General features: G+C 43.7%; 1 protein-coding gene across 16 annotated transcripts in view; it reads left to right on the plus strand.

Annotated features, from left to right (window-relative positions):
* Nucleotides 1–21,410, plus strand: part of LOC118372023 (protein-methionine sulfoxide oxidase mical3a-like) — a 147,755-nt gene that overhangs the window by 43,852 nt on the left and 82,493 nt on the right. For all 16 annotated transcript variants that reach the window (XM_052466027.1, XM_052466028.1, XM_052466030.1 and 13 more), the window contains 5 exons: nt 18,874–19,267; nt 19,486–19,693; nt 19,893–20,009; nt 20,249–20,350; nt 21,051–21,206. In XM_052466027.1, coding sequence (XP_052321987.1) covers nt 18,980–19,267; nt 19,486–19,693; nt 19,893–20,009; nt 20,249–20,350; nt 21,051–21,206 — 871 coding nt within the window. In that variant the 5' untranslated portion in view covers nt 18,874–18,979. The remainder of the gene's footprint in view (nt 1–18,873; nt 19,268–19,485; nt 19,694–19,892; nt 20,010–20,248; nt 20,351–21,050; nt 21,207–21,410) is intronic.

Raw genomic sequence — 21,410 nt, forward strand, 5'->3', positions numbered from 1 at the left:
TCCCCACAGCAACTCGCTCAAGCCTCTCCATTTCTCCTTCACCCAAATCCAGATAGCTGATGTTCTGAAAGAACTGCAAAACTTGGACCACTACAAATCATCCAGGCGAGACAATCTGGACCCTCTTTAAAAAATATATATCTGCCGAAATTGCAACCCCTATTACTAGCCTGTTCAACCTCTCTTACATATCGTCTGAGATTCCCAAAGATTGGAAAGCTGCCGCAGTCATCCCTCTCTTCAAAGGTTGAGACACTCTAGACCCAAACTGCTACAGACCTACAGTGCCTTGCGAAAGTATTCGGCCCCCTTGAACTTTGCGACCTTTTGCCACATTTCAGGCTTCAAACTGTAACGGCGTTCATCTGTCGAAAGAGAGTCGGACCAAAATGCAGCGTGGTGGTTACTCATGTTCTTTAATGAAGAATAGCGATACAATAAATAACTATAAATATTACAAAACAACAAACGGAACGAGAATCTATACAGCCTGTCTGGTGAACAACTACACAGAGATGGGAACAATCACCCACGAAAACACTCACAGAATATGGCTGCCTAAATATGGTTCCCAATCAGAGACAACGAGAATCACCTGACTCTGATTGAGAACCGCCTCAGGCAGCCATAGACTACGTCGACGCCCCACAAAACCACAAGACAAAAAACACACCACAATAACCCATGTCACACCCTGGCCTGACCAAATATATAAAGAAAACACAAAATACTAAGACCAAGGCGTGACACAAACATAAAGATATAAAACTGTATTTTTTTGTGAAGAATCAACAACAAATGGGACACAATCATGAAGTGGAACGACATTTATTGGATATTTCAAACTTTTTTAACAAATCAAAAACTGAAAAATTGGGCGTGCAAAATTATTCAGCCCCCTTAAGTTAATACTTTGTAGCACCACCTTTTGCTGCGATTACAGCTGTAAGTCGCTTGGGGTATGTCTCTATCAGTTTTGCACATCGAGAGACTGACATTTTTTTTCCATTCCTCCTTGCAAAACAGCTCGAGCTCAGTGAGGTTGGATGGAGAGCATTTGTGAACAGCAGTTTTCAGTTCTTTCCACAGATTCTCGATTGGATTCAGGTCTGGACTTTGACTTGGCCATTCTAACACCTGGATATGTTTATTTTTGAACCATTCCATTGAAGATTTTGCTTTGTTTTGGATCATTGTCTTGTTGGAAGACAAATCTCCGTCCCAGTCTCAGGTCTTTTGCAGACTCCATCAGGTTTTCTTCCAGAATGGTCCTGTATTTGGCTCCATCCATCTTCCCATCAATTTTAACCATTTTCCCTGTCCCTGCTGAAGAAAAGCAGGCCCAAACCATGATGCTGCCACCACCATGTTTGACAGTGGGGATGGTGTGTTCAGGGTAATGAGCTGTGTTGCTTTTACGCCAAACATAACGTTTTGCATTGTTGCCAAAAAGTTCAATTTTGGTTTCATCTGACCAGAGCACCTTCTTCCACATGTTTGGTGTGTCTCCCAGGTGGCTTGTGGCAAACTTTAAACAACACTTTTTTTATGGATATCTTTAAGAAATGGCTTTCTTCTTGCCACTCTTCCATAAAGGCCAGATTTGTGCAATATACGACTGATTGTTGTCCTATGGACAGAGTCTCCCACCTCAGCTGTAGATCTCTGCAGTTCATCCAGAGTGATCATGGGCCTCTCGGCTGCATCTCTGATCAGTCTTCTCCTTGTATGAGCTGAAAGTTTAGAGGGACGGCCAGGTCTTGGTAGATTTGCAGTGGTCTGATACTCCTTCCATTTCAATATTATCCCTTGCACAGTGCTCCTTGGGATGTTTAAAGCTTGGGAAATCTTTTTGTATCCAAATCCGGCTTTAAACTTCTTATCAGTATCTCGGACCTGCCTGGTGTGTTCCTTGTTCTTCATGATGCTCTCTGCGCTTTTAACGGACCTCTGAGACTATCACAGTGCAGGTGCATTTATACAGAGACTTGATTACACACAGGTGGATTGTATTTATCATCATTAGTCATTTAGGTCAACATTGGATCATTCAGAGATCCTCACTGAACTTCTGGAGAGAGTTTGCTGCACTGAAAGTAAAGGGGATGAATAATTTTGCACGTCCAATTTTTCAGTTTTTGATTTGTTCAAAAAGTTTGAAATATCCAATAAATGTCGTTCCACTTCATGATTGTGTCTCACTTGTTGTTGATTCTTCACAAAAAAATACAATTTTATATCTTTGTTTGAAGCCTGAAATGTGGCAAAAGGTCGCAAAGTTCAAGGGGGCCAAATACTTTCGCAAGGCACTGTATGTCTACTTGTACATTCATTTTCTGCACATCCTACCATTCCAGTGTTTAATTGCTATATTGTAATTACTTCGCTACCATGGCCTATTTAAATAAAGGTGAAATAAAATAAATGGCATACCACAAAGACCATCAGAATAAAGTAATTCATAAATATGTGGGGCTAACTCATAAACAACATGCAATATCTGATCTGGACAGTGTTCTTGTAGAAGTCTAAATTTGAAATCTAATTCTTTGTTTAAACCATGTGGAGAAACAATCTATTTTATACAATATATCCACATGGCTTCTCTTTGGAGTAATTTGTTGTCGTAATCACCTACGTGGGGGATTAACTTTTTCCATCCCGACACCGCAATTCATTATTAGAATAATTTTGTTCTAAAAAGTGTCTCAACTGGTGTGGTGATTACGTCAGGGTAGCCTCGTGGTTAGATCGTTGGACTGGTAACCGGAAGGTTGCAAGTTCAAACCCCCAAGCTGACAAGGTACAAATCTGTCGTTCTGCCCCAGAACAGGCAGTTAACCCACTGTTCCTAGGCCATCATTGAAAATAAGAATTTGTTCTTAACTGACTTGCCTAGTTAAATAAAGATAAAATAACATCTAATACTGGAATTATGTTCTTCAAGGGATAATTTCAAGGCGCGGGAGCTTTTCCCAATGTAAGTCGTATTGCAAGCTTGGAACCTCCCCCTGTTGGAATGCAGGGTACATGTCAGTGAAAGTATTCAGCAGGAGTGGACTTACCTGTGCAGGCAGGAGGAGTGACTCCTGAAATGACCTCTTTTATACTGTCATTAGTCAATGCCATGCTGGAATAGACTATATACTATACCACTAAGCTTAGTGACCTCACCTCTTAATAAGATACCCTGGCTGATATTTATGTGTGCTTTGATGAAATCTAAACGACAAACCCTGAAGACTACATGATTAAGTATAGCATGCCTGTACACAGAGACACCAGGGAGCAGTGCCAGCCTAGGGTTAGGGTTAGGGTTAGTACACAGCAGATATACCCTTCAAGATGGAGGCCGACGCTGGCGGTCAGGTCACATGCATCCAACACTTTTTCAGTTCACTTTTAAAATGTTCCGTCCTTGATGTAAGAGAACACTTTATAAGGTGAATGTGATTTTTCGATCAGGCTATATTGCAAACAGCTGCAACTTTTGCTCCCACCACACCCCTCGAACGCCAGCCCCTCTTCTCATGTAATCATTTTGCCTCTTGAGACCACCATATTTCACATTCCCTAACTCTGCATTTGAAGGTGCACTTGGCTCTTTTACCTTATCTAAAAAAAAAAGAAAAGAATGGAACAGATAAACAAAAATGTCCCTGCTTGTCAGAATGTCAGACTTTCCCTCCATGCCCATGGTGGCCCATCCCTCCTTCCCTCAGGGCTTTGTGTTCTGCCCACCATTGTGTGTCTCAGAGATAACCTTCCCCCAGCTCCAGTCCATTGCCACCCTCTCCCCCCATTGTCGTCCACTGCTCATCAAAGCACACTGTCACTTCCTTTCACTCACCCCTCATCCTGTTCCTCACTTCCTTAGAGACAGTAGTGGGGGATGCCAGGAGAGGGGGCAGGCGGAGGGAGATGGTAGTAGGAATAGGCCTACAGGCGTGTGAGTCAACGAGTGGGACTCCACAGTTTGATTAGGATTGAGGCTTTGTTTTGTAGGTCGACTATTTGTCCAATGTTTCTTTTAATGATCATGTGGATTATTTTCTCCAGGTGCAAAACTCCATACGCTGACTTCCTGACCACTGTGACAGCTGCCAAGACAACAAGGCCTATGCTTCTTCCATTGTGTGGTCACATTTGATATAGGCTCACTTTCAAGTCAGAACTCTGTTATCATGTTCAGTCACTTGAAATTAACTTAGTGCAGATGTACAAAAACACCCAAAACTCTGAGCTACATTCACGACAGAAAACGTGAAGAACCAACTTGTCACCTGCAGGCTTCTTCACACCACGTTTGGCCAAGCGTCAATTTAACTAGCGCCTGCAGCCCGTAAAGTCAGTTTGGGATTCAAGAGTAATTCAGTAGGAATCGGTTTTCATGCTTTCAGGTAAAGCTATCAGCGTGCTTCATGGCTCTGCACAGTGCAGGGCTTTGGTTACCTTCCCATTTGAATTAATCGACAGCAGCGTTGCTCCATTCACACAGGAAAACCTCTCTTCCTATGGCTCAGGATGTGTGGTGCTGCGCTGAGTGCAGCTGGCAGCAAGTCCTCTTACTCTTAGGAAAGCCATTCACAAGTTAAACCAGTCCTTTCCCACTTCTCCTGTCCGTCTTGGCCAAGTTGGCCTGGCCTGGTGTTGGCTTGAAGCTTTCTAATGAGAGGTGGCCTAACACTCCAATGCTGCTTAGGTATGGTGAGGGTAGATTCTTTCTTTAGCAGGTTTTTCCTATTGATTGATGAGAAGGGGATATATAGCCTTGCATTGTCTTCTGTGTCTACTCTTTGTTAAGACAACTCCTTAGTGACATGTCAATAACTTATCCCAACAAATGAGTGTGCTAAGACAGATTCCTTGAGCTCAAACATTAGCTGGAAACGGGCTAATCCTGGCTTTATGAAGCCTGGCCCAACCATTCCCTCTTACTGGAATAATAACAGTGAACTTGGGCCTGGTTCTCTCAAACAGTCTGTGAGAGGAGACTTCTCCAGTGCTGCCTGAAGGCCTGCTGGGGCAACAGCTGTTGACTGCCTGTCTGTCCATATGACCTGAGGTCACAGGTCATGCAGGGGTCCAAATGGTCAAAGCTGCCCTGGTCACAGGCCCAGAGATCCAGGGCCCTGGGGGCAGAGGGCCGGTGGGGTCTGCTTCTCTCAGTCTCTCTGGTCCTTCCATGATGGACCACTGGTTTTCTACCCTCTGAGCTGCTCATAACTCCACCCACGCAGTGGGATTAAAGCTAGTGTGTGTGTGTGTGTGTGTGTGTGTGTGTGTGTGTGTGTGTGTGTGTGTGTGTGTGTGTGTGTGTGTGTGTGTGTGTGTGTGTGTGTGTGTGTGTGTGTGTGTGTGTGTGTGTGTGTGTGTGTGGATTATGTCTCTGGTGTGCTCTGGGACTGTGTGTGGCACAAGAAAGACATGTTGGAGGCCTGAGTGGTAAAATGCTATTCACTACATTACTGATCATGACCCTGTTGTCATGGAATTACCATCGTTGCAATATCACTTTCGAATGAGAATAACATTGTCAGCTTGATAGCCCCAATAGACTTACATTGTCCATTTGCCAATGTTTGTAATGCAGGACATTTGTTCATATTTGGGACCTACTGAAATGTCCATTGAACATTCCATGGCTCATTGTAACATTGCTGTGAGTTGACTGCATTTATTGATTTATTCTCCAACAATTTTTCAACCAAGAGGTATTTTATCAACTGCTGCTTTTAAGATCTCTTACTTAGAAAATCCATCTTCGTGGCAGGAGACAACACATTTGGCTTGGACGGTCATAAACATAAATTCTGCAAGGATTTTGACATCCCGAAATCTTGCAGTTCACCCTAAAATGCATGAAATGTTACAGTGCAGTTCACTCCTCATTCTTAAGATTGTATGATTTACTGCGCCATTTGCGGTTATCTTTAGCGCCCAGCCAAGCGGCCTGGAATTCTGGCTATTTGCTGAGGCTCTCCAAAGTTTAAACAGTGGCTTTGTAATTAATATGAAGAACAATAATGGAGTAGAGTGCAGAGAGCTGTAGGTTCCCATGCATGACTACTATGAAAGCTAATGGAGTTTAGACTAGCTGCTTTGTGTTATGCAGATATGTCATAATACTGTGGGATATAGCCTAGCTACTGTTCATGTGCGGACCTCTAACCTATCAATGATACGTTTTAGCCTAAGTGGCGAGAGGGAGTTAAACCCTCCAGGGATCCTTTTAACATTCTGTGTTTGTTTTGTATCGTGAACATGGTCACGGGAAACTTGAATCCTCTCTGACTGGCAAGTGAGATATTTCACGATGGAAACCAACAGAGAGAGTCTGTGTTGTAATATTATTGGTAAGGAGGAGTATTGTGGCTCAGCCCACATAATAATTGACTCTTTCTCAAACAAAAGGATTACAGATGATGAAAAGCAAACATGTTCCCGGTTTGAGGCTGAGGCCTCCTCCTCTACGGCTCCACCATTCCACAGTTGACATGACTAAGCCTTGGAAACTAGGAAACTACTCGCTGTATGGCTCTGTTTGCACCCAGGTTTCAGATTGGTTTTTTTTAGGCATCTAATCTAATGAGTACGTGGAGATACGCCACCACACACCCTACTATTGCAGTAAAGTATGCAAATGCTTTGAAAGATAGTCCAATATCCCTGGAACCTTGTAACCAAGTGAATTTATGACATACTCACTATCCACTAAAACAAGACATGTTAGAAGCTAGGAGGGCTGTGGTGTCTGAGCTGAGATTTGAGAGGTAGCCTAATCCAGGTGACTGACTGGCCTGGCAGGCTCCTGTAATTGAGCACGTGGAGGCATAACACCACAAAGCAAAAACACATTGGCCACACAATCAAATTACATGGCTCCTGTTACTAATAGAAATGTGTTAAGAGTAATCCTTTGTTACTGCTAATTATTCCCCATGAGTAGTTAAGAGATTTGCTGTTACTACTGTAGGCTAATTAATTATTTTCCCGTTTGTCAGTGACTGAGTTCCCTAACAAATCCATAGTCCAGGTTGGGATGAATTTAATGAACAATTGCTTTCCAATTCAGAAGATATCACATGTACAACAAAACCTACCCCCCCCCCCCATGAGACTGACGAGATTTGGTATGGGTCCTCAGATCCTCAAAAGGTTCTACAGTTGCACCATCGAGAGCATCCTGACTGGTTGCATCACTGCCTGGTATGGCAACTGCTCAGCCTCCGACTGCAAGGCACTACAGAGGGTAGTGGGAACGGCCAGGCACTTCACCGGGGCCAAGCTTCCTACCATCCAGGACCTCTGTACCAGGCGATGTCAGAGGAAGGCCTTAAAAATTGTCAGACTCCAACCACCCTAGTCATAGACTGTTCTCTCTGCTATCGCAAGTCATGTGGTACCAAGTCTAGGTCCAAGAGGCTTCTAAACAGTTTCTATCCCCAAGTCATAAGACTCCTAAACATCTAATCAAATGGCTACCCAGACTATTTGCATTGCCCTGCCTCTCCCCCTCTTTTATACAGCTGCTACTCTCTGTTTTTACCATCTATGCATATTCACTTTAACTCTACCTTCATGTACATATTACCTCAACTAACCGGTGCCCCCGCACATTGACTCTGTACCGGTACCCCCCTTTATATAGTCTCGCTATTGTTATTTTACCGCTGCTCTTAAATGACTTGTTACTTTGATTATTTTCCGTATTTTTAAAGCTGTGTTGTTGGTTAAGGGCTTGTAAGTAAGCATCTCACTGTAAGGTCTACACCTGTTGTATTTAGTGCATGTGACTAATAACATTTGATTTGAATAGCATTCTCACATAGGTGTTCCTTTTTGTCCAGGTGTGAAAGGGCAGTGTGGAGTGCAATAGAGATTGCGTCATCTGTGGATCTGTTGTGGCGGTATGCGGATTGGAGTGGGTCTAGGGTTTCTGGGATGATGGTGTTAGCCATGACCAGTCTTTCGAAGCACTTCACGACTACTGCCCCGTAGCACTCACATCAGTAGCTGTGAAGGGGCGGTAATCATTTAGGCAGGTTATCTTCGCTTTTTTGGGCGCAGGGACTATGGTGGTCTGAAATATATGTAGGTATTACGGACTCGGCCAGGGAGAGGTTGAAAATGTCAGTGAAGCCACTTGCCAGTTGGTTGGCACATGCTTTGAGTACACGTCCTGGTAATCCGTCTGGCCCTGCGGCTTTGTGAATGTTAACCTTGCTCACATCGCCTACGGAGAGCCGGATCACACAGTCGTCCGGAACAGCTGGTGCATGCTTCACTGTTGCTTGCCTCGAAGCGAGCATAAAAGGCATTTAGCTCATCTGGTAGGCTCGCATCATTGGGGAGCTCGCTCCTGGGTTTCCCTTTGAAAGCCCAGTAAAGGTCCAGTAAGAGCGACTTGTGCAAAGAATAATATAGAACTTACGTAGTAAGTCCAGGTCCATAGTCTGTATGTGCCCCATAACTGCATAACACATACAAGCTGCTGCTACTGTTTATCTTATAACCTGAGGCCTAGTCACCTTACCCCTTTACATGACTGCCTCCATCACTCCAGTATCCCTGCACATTGTAAATATGGTATTGGAATTGACCCTGCATATCAGGGATCATCAACTATATTTTTAAAATTATTATAAAAATAAAAAAAATTGCTGAGCGGATGGTTGGTGGGCAGGAACATGATTACAAATCATTTGTAGGCTGCAAATTGACCGCAATAATCCCAAACAGATATGTTTGACCAAAACACAAACCTTGCTTATGTTTGTATATGATCAAGTGTGTCTCTATTATGCGTGGGAATACTTGAATAGATTTATTACATTAAAATCACTTGGAGTTGATTTCCTGCTTTAAAAAAGAAAAAATGGGTCTTATGTCCAACAATGAAAATACTTTTTTTTTTTTTTTTTGCTCAGAAAAGAACAGTAGGCCTAATGTGAGCAAGCATGAAACATGTTTTGTGTCCTGACGTCCTAATTTATCTCTTCTTCTTTGTCCAATTTTGCTTCAGTTCCCAGTCCCTCTAGAACCACATTTTGCATTTGCTGGTTAGCTATTTGTCTGTCACTGAGACTACTCTACCTTAAACAGCCTCATCCCAGGATCACCAAGAGAAGGTCAGCAGAGATGATTGTGTGATGACACACTAGCTGTACCACTGTGATTACCCAGGTTCCTCTGGTCCCCCAGGAGTGGTATTTACTTCCTCGACACCACCTGACTGCTCTGTGGAGGGGATGACATCATGCCATCATCATGCTGTGTTTTAGTTCAGACAGCAGAGTGTCTGGAGCATGGGGAGCCCTTTCCGGAACAGTCTCTGGAGGCTCCCGTCACGGAGTTCACCAGGAGAACGTGTCTTTCTGGAACAAAGATGGAGAGAGGGGAATGACAAAGGGAAGCAGAATCTGGAAAAGGAGAAGGAGGTAAAGGAGGAGGGAGAAATTGGATGATTGAGGGTTTCTTTGCTCCATTCTCAGTCTAAAGGTGTTGATCATCTGCTGTGGAGAATGAACACTTAGTCTTAGGTTGAAGCCTGGGCACTTTGTCTGTTTATTGTGTCTGGGACCTCAGACCATCTCTCCAAGATCCTCTGAACCGGCAGAATATATGTCATGAATGAATGTCTCTAAAGTCCACTCCATGTTTTGGCTCCCGAGTGGCGCAGTGGTTTAAGGCACTGCATCTCAGTGCTAGAGGTCGTCACTACAGACCCTGGTTCCATTCCAGGCTGTATCACAACCGTCCGTGATTGGGAGTCCCATAGGGCGGCGCACACAATTGGCCCAGCGTTGTTAGGGTTTGGCCAGGCCGTCTTACGTAAATTTGTTCTTAACTGACTTGCCTAGTTAAATAAAGGTTAAATGTCCATTGTCAAACAACCAATGGACAGCGAAGATGTCCATTCAAACATGTAATCCGCTCTATTTGCTAACCAGAGTGATGTAATCCAACCTCATATGAATGTGTTAATTTGCCTGATTGTGCGTGAGTGTTTGCGCTTGTGTGTACCCTTTAAATTTGTGTGTGTGTGTACTATTTGTACATGTGAAAGCCTGCCATGTGTCCAGATGCCACAAAATATTTGGTTTGTGAGGCAGAGAATGATGCAAATTATATTTTGCTGCTTCTTTGTATTTCATTTGTTTCTTACTAGAGGTCGATCGATTATGATTTTTCAACGCCGATACCGATTATTGGAGGACCGTAAAAAGCCGATTTTAATTTAAAAAAAGTTTTGTTGTTGTAATTTATTTATTTATTTTATTTCACCTTTATTTAACCGGGTAGGCAAGTTGAGAACATGTTCTCATTTACAATTGCGACCTGGCCAAGATAAAGCAAAGCAGTTCGACACATACAACACAGAGTTACACATGGAGTAAAACAAACATACAGTCAATAATACAGTAGAAAATAAGTATATATACAATGTGAGCAAATGAGGTGAGATAAGGGGGAGGTAAAGGCAAAAAAAAGGCCATGGTGGCAAAGTAAATACAATATAGCAAGTAAAACACTGGAATGGTAGATTTGCAGTGGAAGAATGTGCAAAGTAGAGAGAAATAATGAATAAATACAGTAGGGGGAGAGGTAGTTGTTTGGGCTAAATTATAGGTGGGCTATGAACAGGTGCAGTAATCTGTGAGCTGCTCTGACAGCTGGTGCTTAAAGCTAGTGAGGGAGATAAGTGTTTCCAGTTTCAGAGATGTTTGTAGTTCGTTCCAGTCATTGGCAATAAGGACAATTACAACAGTACTGAATGAACATGTATTTTTACTTAATATAATACATCAGTAAAATCAATTTGGCCTCAAATAAATAATGAAACGTGTTCAATTTGGTTTAAACAATGCAAAAACACAGTGTTGGAGAAGAAAGTAAAAGTGCAATATGTGCCATGTAAGAAAGCTAACATTTAAGTTCCTTGCTCAGAAAATGAGAAATATGAAAGCTGGTGGTTCCTTTTAACACGAGTCTTCAATATTCCCAGGTAAGAAGTTTTAGGTTGTAGTTAATATAGGAAGTATAGGACTATTTCTCTCTCTACGATTTGTATTTCATATACCTTTGACTATTGGATGTTCTTATAGGCACTTTAGTATTGCCAGTGTAACAGTATCGCTTCCGTCCCTCTCCTCGCCCCTACCTGGGCTCGAACCAGGAACACATCGACAACAGCCACCCTTGAAGCAGCGGTACCCATCGCTCCACAAAAGCCGCGGTACCCATCGCTCCACAAAAGCCGCGGCCCTTGCAGAGCAATGGGAACAACCACTCCAAGTTTCAGAGTGAGTGACATTTGAAACGCTATTAGCGTGCACCCCGCTAACTAGCTAGCCATTTCACATCGGTTACACCAGCCTAATCTAAGGAGTTGATAGGCTTGAAGTCATAAACAGCGCAATGCTTGAAGCATTGCGAAGAGCTGCTGGCAAAACGCACGAAAGTGCTATTTGAATGAACGCTTACGAGCCTGCTGGTGCTGACCATCGCTCAGTCAGACTGCTCTCTCAAATCATAGACTTAATTGTAACACACAGAAATACGAGCCGTAGGTCATTAATATGGTCAAATCCGGAAACTATCATCTCAAAAACAATACGTTTATTCCTTCAGTGAAATACGGAACCGTTCCGTATTTTATCTAACGGGTGGCATCCATAAGTCTAAATATTCCTGTTACATTGTACAACCTTCAATGTTCTGTCATAATTATGTAAAATTATGTAAAATTAGTTCGCAATGAGCCAGGCTGCCCAAACTGTTGCACAAACCCTGACTCTGCGTGCAATGAACGCAAGAGAAGTGACACAATTTCACCTGGTTAATATTGGCTTCTAACCTGGACTTCTTTTAGCTAAATATGCTGGTTTAAAAATATATACTTCTGTGTATTGATTTTAAGAAAGCATTGATGTTTATGGTCAGGTACACGTTGGAGCAACGACAGTCCTTTTTCGCAAATACGCACCGCATCGATTATATGCAACACAGGACACGCTAGATAAACTAGTAATATCATCAACCATGTGTAGTTAACTAGTGATTATGATTAATTGTTTTTATAAGATAAGTTTAATGCTAGCTAGCAACTTACCTTGGCTTCTTACTGCATTCGCGTAACAGGCAGGCTCCTCGTGGAGTGCAATGAGAGGCAGGTGGTCAGAGCGTTGGACTAGTTAACTGTAAAGTTTCAAGATTGAATCCCCAAGCTGCCCCTGAACAAGGCAGTTAACCCACAGTTCCTAGGCCGTCATTGAAAATAAGAAAGTGTTCTTAACTAACTTGCCCAGTAAAGGTGTGTAAAAAAATTAAATTAAATAAAAATCTTCCAAATCGGTGTCCAAAAATACCGATTTCCGATTGTTATGAAAACTTGAAATCGGCCCTAATTAAGCGGCCATTCCGATTAATCGGTCAACCTCTGTTTCTTACCCATAGAAACACTGCTGGGGGTTGGATTTAAGGACACCTGAATAGGCCTACACAATAAACATATTGATTCACAGGCTTCATCTTGAGAAAAGCTTGACTTGTTTGCATTGCATCTCACTCTTGATGTCACTTAGCTATTTCTATAATGTCCATGATTTGTTAATGTCAATACCCTTCACCCATTCGTAATTGGTGCCGTAAAAGTTCCCGACACTGAAATGTGATAGGCTAGTTCTTAATGTGCTCAGTTTTATTTATGCGTACTCTATGTAACAGAGATGCATGCATAGCATTTCCTGTGGCGTGGATAATATATGAGTATCCACATTGCTCTAGCCCATCTAATTATAGGCTTCTCTGGAAGCACACTAGCATACTGCACACCGGTGACATGGCACATCCTGTGTTGACTGTCTGGCTTGAATCACGCAGCCGAAACTTGAGTCATTTCTGGGTTGTAGTGAGGTGAAGTGTGCCACGGAGCTGTAATTCTGGGGCAGTGCTCCTTGCTCCTCCTCTGGTCTCGCATGATGTGTCCTCCTCCAGACTAGAGCCTCGCGGTTTGGTTTCCAGGACCTTGAGAGTAAATCCTTTGGTCCCTGTGAGCAGTGAGTCCGTGTGGGAATTACCACAGTGAGCGCTTCTAAAGTTAACTTTCAGGCTCTGCTCAATTCCAGCCAGTATCAAAAGGGTGATATTGTCCTGCCAGAGCAAACAAGGAGACCAAGATACTTTGTCCACTGAAATCTGGGAAATGTTTACTCTGCTTTTCTGGTTCTTCTTGACCTCAGTGTTCCAGTAGTGGGACTGTTCTCCTCTACCCTCTCATGTGCTGTTTAAAGTCTTATTCTGACCCTCTGTTTTCAGCCAAGATTTATTTTTGGAACTTGAGGTCTAACTCCAGAGGTGTTTTTGAAGTTCCACTACATTCAGTTTGAGGAAACATGCACCTTATATGAAACGAGAATCCCAGAAATAGATACTTCCTGGTTCATAGTTCTACTATATAGTTCTAGTCTGCTGCTGGTATATTTCAGAGGTTATCCAAGTTACAGGGAGGAATTAAACGAGTTCACCTATGCAGGTGGACCCACACAGACTGAACCCACAGGTGCAGAAAGCCTTCTCAAGGAGCCCTTTGAGGTATTTAGGGAGTGCACAAGCATGGAGGTGGTGTTGAGCAAAGGGATAAGGAGGCCAATGTGGAGAGGCCACCTCTGCCAGTGCTGCTCTTCCAGAGCTGGGAGGGAGAGCCAAATCCAGAGCCTACTTGTTTTGACAGCGATGAGGAGTTGGCAGGGTGCGAAACAGCGATTTGGAGCCCATGTACGTGGACAACTACAAATACCTGGGTGTCTGGTTAGACTGTAAACTCTCCTTCCAGACTCACATTAAGCATCTCCAATCCAAAGTTACATCTAGAATCGGCTTCCTATATCGCAACAAAGCATCCTTCACTCATGCTGCCAAACATACTGTCGTAAAACTGACCATCCTACCAATCCTCAACTTTGGTGATGTCATCTATAAAATAGCCTCCAACACTCTACTCAACAAACTGGATGCAGTCTATCACAGTGCCATCTGTTTTGTCACCAAAACCCCATACACTACCCACCATTGCGACCTCTACGCTCGTGTTGGTTGGCCCTAGCTTCATACTCGTCGCCAAACCCACTGGCTACAGGTTATCTACAAGTCTCTGCTCGGTAAAACCCTGCCTTAGCTCACTGGTCACCATAGCAGCACCCACTCGTAGCATGTGCTCCAGCAGGTATATCTCACTGGTCACCCCCAAAGCCAATTCCTCCTTTGGTCGTCTTTCCTTCCAGTTCTCTGCTGCCCATGACTGGAACGAATTGAAAAAATCTCTGAAGCTGGAGACTCACACCTCCCCCACTAGCTTTAAGCACCAGCTGTCAGAGCAGTTTACAGATCACTGCACCTGTACATAGATGGGCTGTTTACAGATAGGCTATCTAACTACCTCATCCCCATACTGGTATTTATTTTGCTCCTTTGCACCCCAGTATCTCTATCTGCACATTCATCTTCTGCCGATCTACCATTCCAGTGTTTAATTGCTATATTGTAATTACTTCGCCACCATTGCCTATTTATTTCCTTAACTTACCTCATTTGCACTCACTGTATATAGACTTTTTGTTTTAATTTGTTCTACTGTATTATTGACAGTATGTTTTGTTCATTCCATGTGTAACTCTGTTGTTGTATGGGTCGAATTGCTACGCTTTATCTTGGCCAGGTCGCAGTTGTAAATGAGAACTTGGTTAAATAAAGGTGAAAAAAACCCCACAAAAGAAACACAGCTAACCAAACAACAGTGCTAGGTGAATGTGCACTTGAATTAAAGGGTAGGTACATAAAAATAAAAAATAAACTACATTTCCTAGATAGGATAGTTGTGTAGCCTACTTAGAACACCCAATTGTGTTTTTCTACGAAAAGTGTGATTCTGAGAGTGAAAACCTGAAAAGGTTGGGAAATCTGAAACCCACCAACTCATCAATTGCTCAGAAAAATGGTTGGATCAAACCGAGTAGAGTAGAGCTGTTTCCTTTCATTCACCGCTGACCAGTTTGCATTGCTCATGCTTTCTCCATTTTTTTAGCATGTCGGTGCACTGCATTGAACTAATAAAATATGGCTTATGGCTGTTTTTAAAGGGCACAGTCTGCACTTTAATCCAGTCTTGAAGAGAGTAGACAGAGAGGCATTCCAGACCTGACAGCTGATTTATAGACACCAACATGTGTGAGTGAACTCTCCCCTGAGGTGAAAGGACTAGACCAAGACCATTTTAAAACCACACTGCATGTTTTAGCAGGTTAACAAATGGAACAGAGGAAAGTGAACATTCATAAACGAGACATTGCCGGGTGCCTACTGTTGATGCCATTAAACCACCACAAGCTGAATGAATGGGAGTTATTTTTTTATTAAAATGTTTTGGGATGACAGAAGGAAAGACTTCCTGTGTTCAGAGTCTGAAATCCTGTACCACTGAGAGTGGCGTGCCATGCTCACTGGTGCCTCTGTTGCTTTTCCTGTTTGGCCTGTGTGTTCAGTGGACTTCCTGTCTCTGGTGGCAATGGCCTCATTCCTAGATAACAGGGTTAAGGTCCTGTGGCCACAGAAGCCCTCGCCAATCAGCAAACACAGTCAGTAAAAAACAGTCAGGAAACACTGGCACTGCAACAAAGACCTGAGGTAACCACTCTTTGGTTGGCTAGCTAGGTAGGCTACCGCCCTTGCAAGCATTGCATTTATGTCAAAAAGGCTGTCTTGTAATTGATCACAGAGGGATTTCACCAACATAATGGCTCGCAGTCACAACTGATGCTTGTGATGAGAGGAAAGGCAAGGAAGGGTCAGTCAAAGGCTGATCAGCTAGATTGTTGTAATTCAAATTCTCATGTACAATCAGCCTATGGATATTTTGTTGATGTTCTGGCATTTATAGCTGATTCGGCCAATCTTCCATACCCTGTTTATGATGCAGTGGACTTGATATCCTGCAGGAACGGAACATGATATCCCATTAGATCAGGGGTGTCAAAGTCAAATGGACGGAGGGCCAAATAAAAAATTTAGCTACAAGCCGAGGGCCGGACTGTTCGAATGTTCATTGAAAATTTTTTAAATGACGCATATAGTCTAGTGAACCTAATTGAACCTACTGAAAACCTAACAAATATATTCCAATATGATCAGATAAATAAAGCAATATTTTCTTATGGCTCTGTCAGTAATCTTTAATTTTCAACAGACACAAAAGACAAATTTCCTTTATATAAAAATCCCCATAACATGAACATTAAATGAAAGAAACCGGTATTCAAGGCACCATCAGTAGCCTATATTTTCTATTTTAGCAAAAGTGGGCTAAATTTACTTCAAAGAAAAAAACAATAATAGCAATTTTCTATCATCCACTCTACTGAAATATTTTTAAAATATAATTGGATTGAAATACAATAAAATAAAGTGCAAAAATCTATTAATCAAAAACAACACTTTGTTTAAGGAGAAGTAACATGCAGTGAAAACAAATATTAAACTTTAACTTTTAAACTTGAACTGAGTAAAAACTCTAAATATGTGATTGCACAGTAATGTTCACTTGTTTGAGGTTGAGGGTGATACTTGGTGGTGTCCCATCTTTTCCACAAGTTCATCAATGTTCGGGGTAAGGCTCTGAGCTGAGGAAATCCTCAGAATTGAGTGGAGGTGTTCAGCAGTAAGTCGACTTCTGTGTGATGTTTTGTTCAAGTTCATCAAAGAAAACAGTTGTTCACACAGGTATGTGCTGCCAAACATAGACAACGTTTGAGCAGCCTGGATGCGCAGCTGGGGCATTGTGTCGGGGGAGGAAACGGGCGAACTCCGCAGCACCCACTGCCGCATATTTTGCCCTCAGTGCATCATTGCATTGGAGGTCAATCAACTCCATTTGGAGGTTTGGTGGTGAGCTTTCCACGTCAACAGCAAATGGGTTACCGAGCAGTTCCAACCTGCTTTTTTGTGCTTCAAAGTCAGCAAATCGGCGTCGAAAGTCAGCGGCAAGCATACCTATTTTATCAGCCAACTGTGCGCTCGGGAACGCACTGGTAGAGAGCTTCTCTTTCATGGTCTGGCAGCTGGGAAAGTGGCTCAAATTTTCTTTCCGCATCTGCGTCTCCCACAGAGTCAGTTTGGTTTTAAATGCCTTCACTGTACTGTACATATCAGAGATGACACGATCCCGACCCTGCAGCTGCAAGTTCATTGCATTCAGATGACTCGTAATGTCACACAGAAAAGCCATTTCACACAGAAACATTTCGTCTCGGAGTTGTGTTGTGTCTTTCCCTTTGCTGTCCAAGAACAGACAAATCTCCTCACGAAGCTCGAAACATCTTTGAAGCACCTTTCCCTGGCTTAGCCATCGCACCTCTGTGTGATAAGGCAAATCACCATGCTCCGTTTCTAACTCCGTCAGAAATGCCTTGAACTGGCGGTGATTCAAACCTTTGGCTCTGATAAAGTTAACTGTGCGCGTGATGATGCTCATTACATGCTCCATTTTCAAGGCTTTACCGCACAACGCTTCCTGGTGTATGATACAATGATAAGCTGTCAGCTCACCTGTCGCGTTTTCCTCTTGCATCTTTTCCCGTATCTTCGCCACCAGTCCGCTCCTGTGTCCACACATCGCAGGTGCTCCGTCGGTTGTCAAACCCACGAGTTTTTCCCAAGGCAGCTCCATCTCATTTACACATCTTGACACCTCTTCATACAAATGCCCCGTAGTTGTGCCATGCATAGGACGTAAAGCCAAAAACTCCTCTGTCACGCTTAGGCTGGAGTCCACTCCGCGGATGAAAATTGACAACTGGGCAATGTCAGAAATGTCGGTGCTCTCATCCACAGCCAAGGAATATGCAATGAAATCTTTTCCCTTTTTCACAAGCTGCTCTTTTAGATTGATGGACAACTGGTCTACTCTCTCGGCAATGGTGTTTCTGCTCAGACTCACATTTAAAAAGAGTTGCCTTTTTTCTGGGCAAACTTCGTCACAAACTTTAATCATGCAGTTTTTGATGAAATCCCCCTCCGTAAATGGCCGGGCTGATTTAGCGATCTCTTCTGCCAAAATAAAACTGGCCTTGACAGCAGCCTGGCCTTGTGATTTGGCTTTTTTGAACAGAGCCTGTCGAGATTTGAGGCCTCGTTTTAATTCCTCTGCCTTTTGTAGCCTTTGTTCCATGTCCATATTCTTGTTTTTGTCCGCGTGTTTCGTTTCATAATGTCGTCTCAGATTATACTCTTTCAGTACCGCCACACTTTCTCCACACAGAAGACACACAGGTTTTCCAGCTACCTCCGTGAACAAATACTCCGACTCCCACCTTGTTTGAAACCCCCGGTTCTCAGTGTCCACCTTCCGTTTTGCCATTTTTGATGGGTATCTGAAAGTTAATTTTACTGTGATGCTGACAACTGCTGTGCCAATAAATATTGAAATGAAGCAGCCTACTGCTCGGTGCGTCACCGTTGCATTGTGGGAAATGTAGTATTGGTGCGTGTAAAAGATCTGCGGGCTGCCGGCTTGCTGCGGTCTGCGGGCCGGTTCTAATAATAAATCAAGATCATCCCAGGGGCCGTAAAAAACCTTCTCGCGGGCCGGATGTGGCCCGCGGGCCTTGACTCTGACATATGTGCATTAGATCCTGCTGGATCACTCCTTTCTCTAGACTATTAATATAACAGTATAAAGGAGAGAGTCTACACTGTCACCTGTGGTATGTCCAGCAAGTTCCTATTGAAAATCATATAAGACGCTTAAGGCGTCACTACAGACTACAGACATTACCCTAACTCAGTAATAATTGTGCTTGTCTTCTCGCTCCCTGACAGAACGAAGATGCTTGAGGCAGGGAGCTAAAGGCCTCACCAGAGCGGAGTGTGTGCTAGTGCCAGGGGCTGGGGCCTGACCAGAGGCCCCTGAGAGGGTTGCAGGTCCATGGGGACCATGGGGGATCCTGGAGGCTTCACCACCACAGGGGAGCGGGTGAACCCTGCCCACGTAATGTTTGACCGCTTCACCCAGGCCTCCACCTGTAAAGGCACGCTCAAGGCCTTCCAGGAGCTCTGTGACCATCTGGATCTCAAGCCCTGCGAGTACCGGATCTTCTACCACAAGCTCAAGTCCAGGCTCAACTACTGGAAGGCCAAGGCACTCTGGGTTAAGCTAGACAAGCGGGCAGGCCAGAAGGAGTACAAGAAGGGACGAGCATGTGTCAACTCTAAGGTGTGACTATTTTTCTGTCTCATATCCTTGTTCAAAGTACCTCAGAGATAATTGTTCTATATATAATAGGGTTGGGCCCATATCCACATTGTAATATTGTCTATTTGCCCTTGTTGAATATTGTAATATTTTGCTTTAAACGATATCTCCAGTGTTTGATAATATCTTAATATCAGCAAGCTCTAGTACTATATATGCTACATTTTCCCCATCCTTAGTGTCTGATCATTGGGGCGGGACCATGTGGCCTGCGGACGGCCATCGAGCTTGGCTTCCTGGGGGCCAAGGTGGTGCTGCTGGAGAAGAGAGATGCTTTCTCCAGGAACAACGTGCTCCACCTGTGGCCCTTCTCTATCCAGGACCTCAGGGGCCTCGGGGCAAAGAAATTCCACGGAAAGTTCTGCGCTGGAGCCATCGACCATATCAGTGAGTGGATAAGACAATCCTACTCCCATTTCCTACTCTGTCTTTTAGAAAATGATTTCATGTTTTACTGTTTACAGCATTATCATCTATGAGGAGAAGACTTCTGGTGCTTTCCAGGACCATAGATCAGCTGTAACATTGTGGTATTTTCAGTTGTTGAAGCTAATAAATGCTCTCTAATCTGTCTGACTCTGTGCAGGTATCCGCCAGCTCCAACTGATGCTGCTAAAGGTGGCCCTGCTCCTGGGCATCGAGATCCACGTCAATGTGGAGTTCAAGGGTCTCATCGAGCCCCCCGAGGACCAGGAGAATGAGAGTAAGACCCTTGTGAAGTGACTGCTCTTATGACTGCATGAAGACCCATATCATATGACATGACTGCTCTTCATCCAAACATTTCTGGGAACAAGGAAGGCAATGTGTTCATGTTACTGTATGCTACAGTGTTAACAGAGAGCTCTCTCATCCCTCATGGTTCTCAGTGAAACCATATGCTAAATAATAGAACGTTACATGTCTTGTCTTGCTCATTTTTCCCATGGTGTGTTTTTGCAGGGATAGGGTGGAGAGCTGAGGTCCACCCCAGGACACACCCAGTCAACGAGTTGGAGTTTGACGTCATCATTGGGGCAGACGGAAGAAGAAACACGCTGGCAGGTAAAAAGCCACTAAGTAACACATGGTTCAAAATGAGTTGTGTAAAACACCATGAGAACTGAAGCCCTCAAAAACACACCTGTGGTTGGTTTACGGGTCCAACCCTCTCTCTTTTCCTCTCTCACTCCTTCTTTTCCTGCCTCATGTTGTGCACATGTGACGTGAGTCTCCCCAGCCCTCCCTCATTCCATCCATCTTCAGAGAGCAATCCTCCGTGGCCTCTCACTGGAGCGGAGCAGGAACCTGTGAATTGGCTGTCTGTTTCCTGTATGAGCTAACATCCCTCAGCAGCACTGGGAGCCCTGTAGTGTGTGGACTGCTCTGACCCCTCTCCTCTGCTGCTGGTGTCTGCTGAAACCACTTTAGATTCTCTCTAGAGAGGAGGGGAAACAGTTTCCCTCAGGGCTAGCCAGTAGTCACTTCATACAGTGTCCGTACTCAGCTTGCAACCTGACATGAGGTTATTAAAAAGTCTTGCAGTTACATTGATAGTTAGTCAATGACAGTGTGCATCAAAGCCTAACAAGCGCCACCTTCATTTCTCCTTTTCTCTTTTATAAACATGTGAGTAGTGTGTAATACAAGAAAATGTTCTCTTCATTTCTGAACCTAACAAAGAACGCTGGCATTCACTGTCTACATAATGACACTGACCCCAGTCTAACATTTACATCCTGTCTCCTTCCTCTCCTCCAAACAGGGTTCAGGAGGAAGGAGTTCCGAGGCAAGTTGGCCATCGCCATCACGGCCAACTTTATCAACAGGAACACCACGGCCGAGGCCAAGGTGGAGGAGATCAGTGGGGTGGCCTTCATCTTCAACCAGAAGTTCTTCCAGGACCTCCGGGAAGCCACGGGTCAGTAATTTTGCCATAGGCAAAATTTTTGCCATAATCCTTGTTATATGATGTTATAAAGGCTCATAGGTGCCTATAATAAGTTATAAAGCATTATAATTCTAGGCTTTTAGTAATATTTGACACATTGTTCTAGATTTAGGTGATGCACATCCAGTGGCTTCAGAAAGTATACCCCTTGACTTGTTCCACATGCTACAGCCT

Source organism: Oncorhynchus keta, chromosome 17 (assembly GCF_023373465.1).
Source record: "Oncorhynchus keta strain PuntledgeMale-10-30-2019 chromosome 17, Oket_V2, whole genome shotgun sequence".
Taxonomy (NCBI): domain Eukaryota; kingdom Metazoa; phylum Chordata; class Actinopteri; order Salmoniformes; family Salmonidae; genus Oncorhynchus; species Oncorhynchus keta.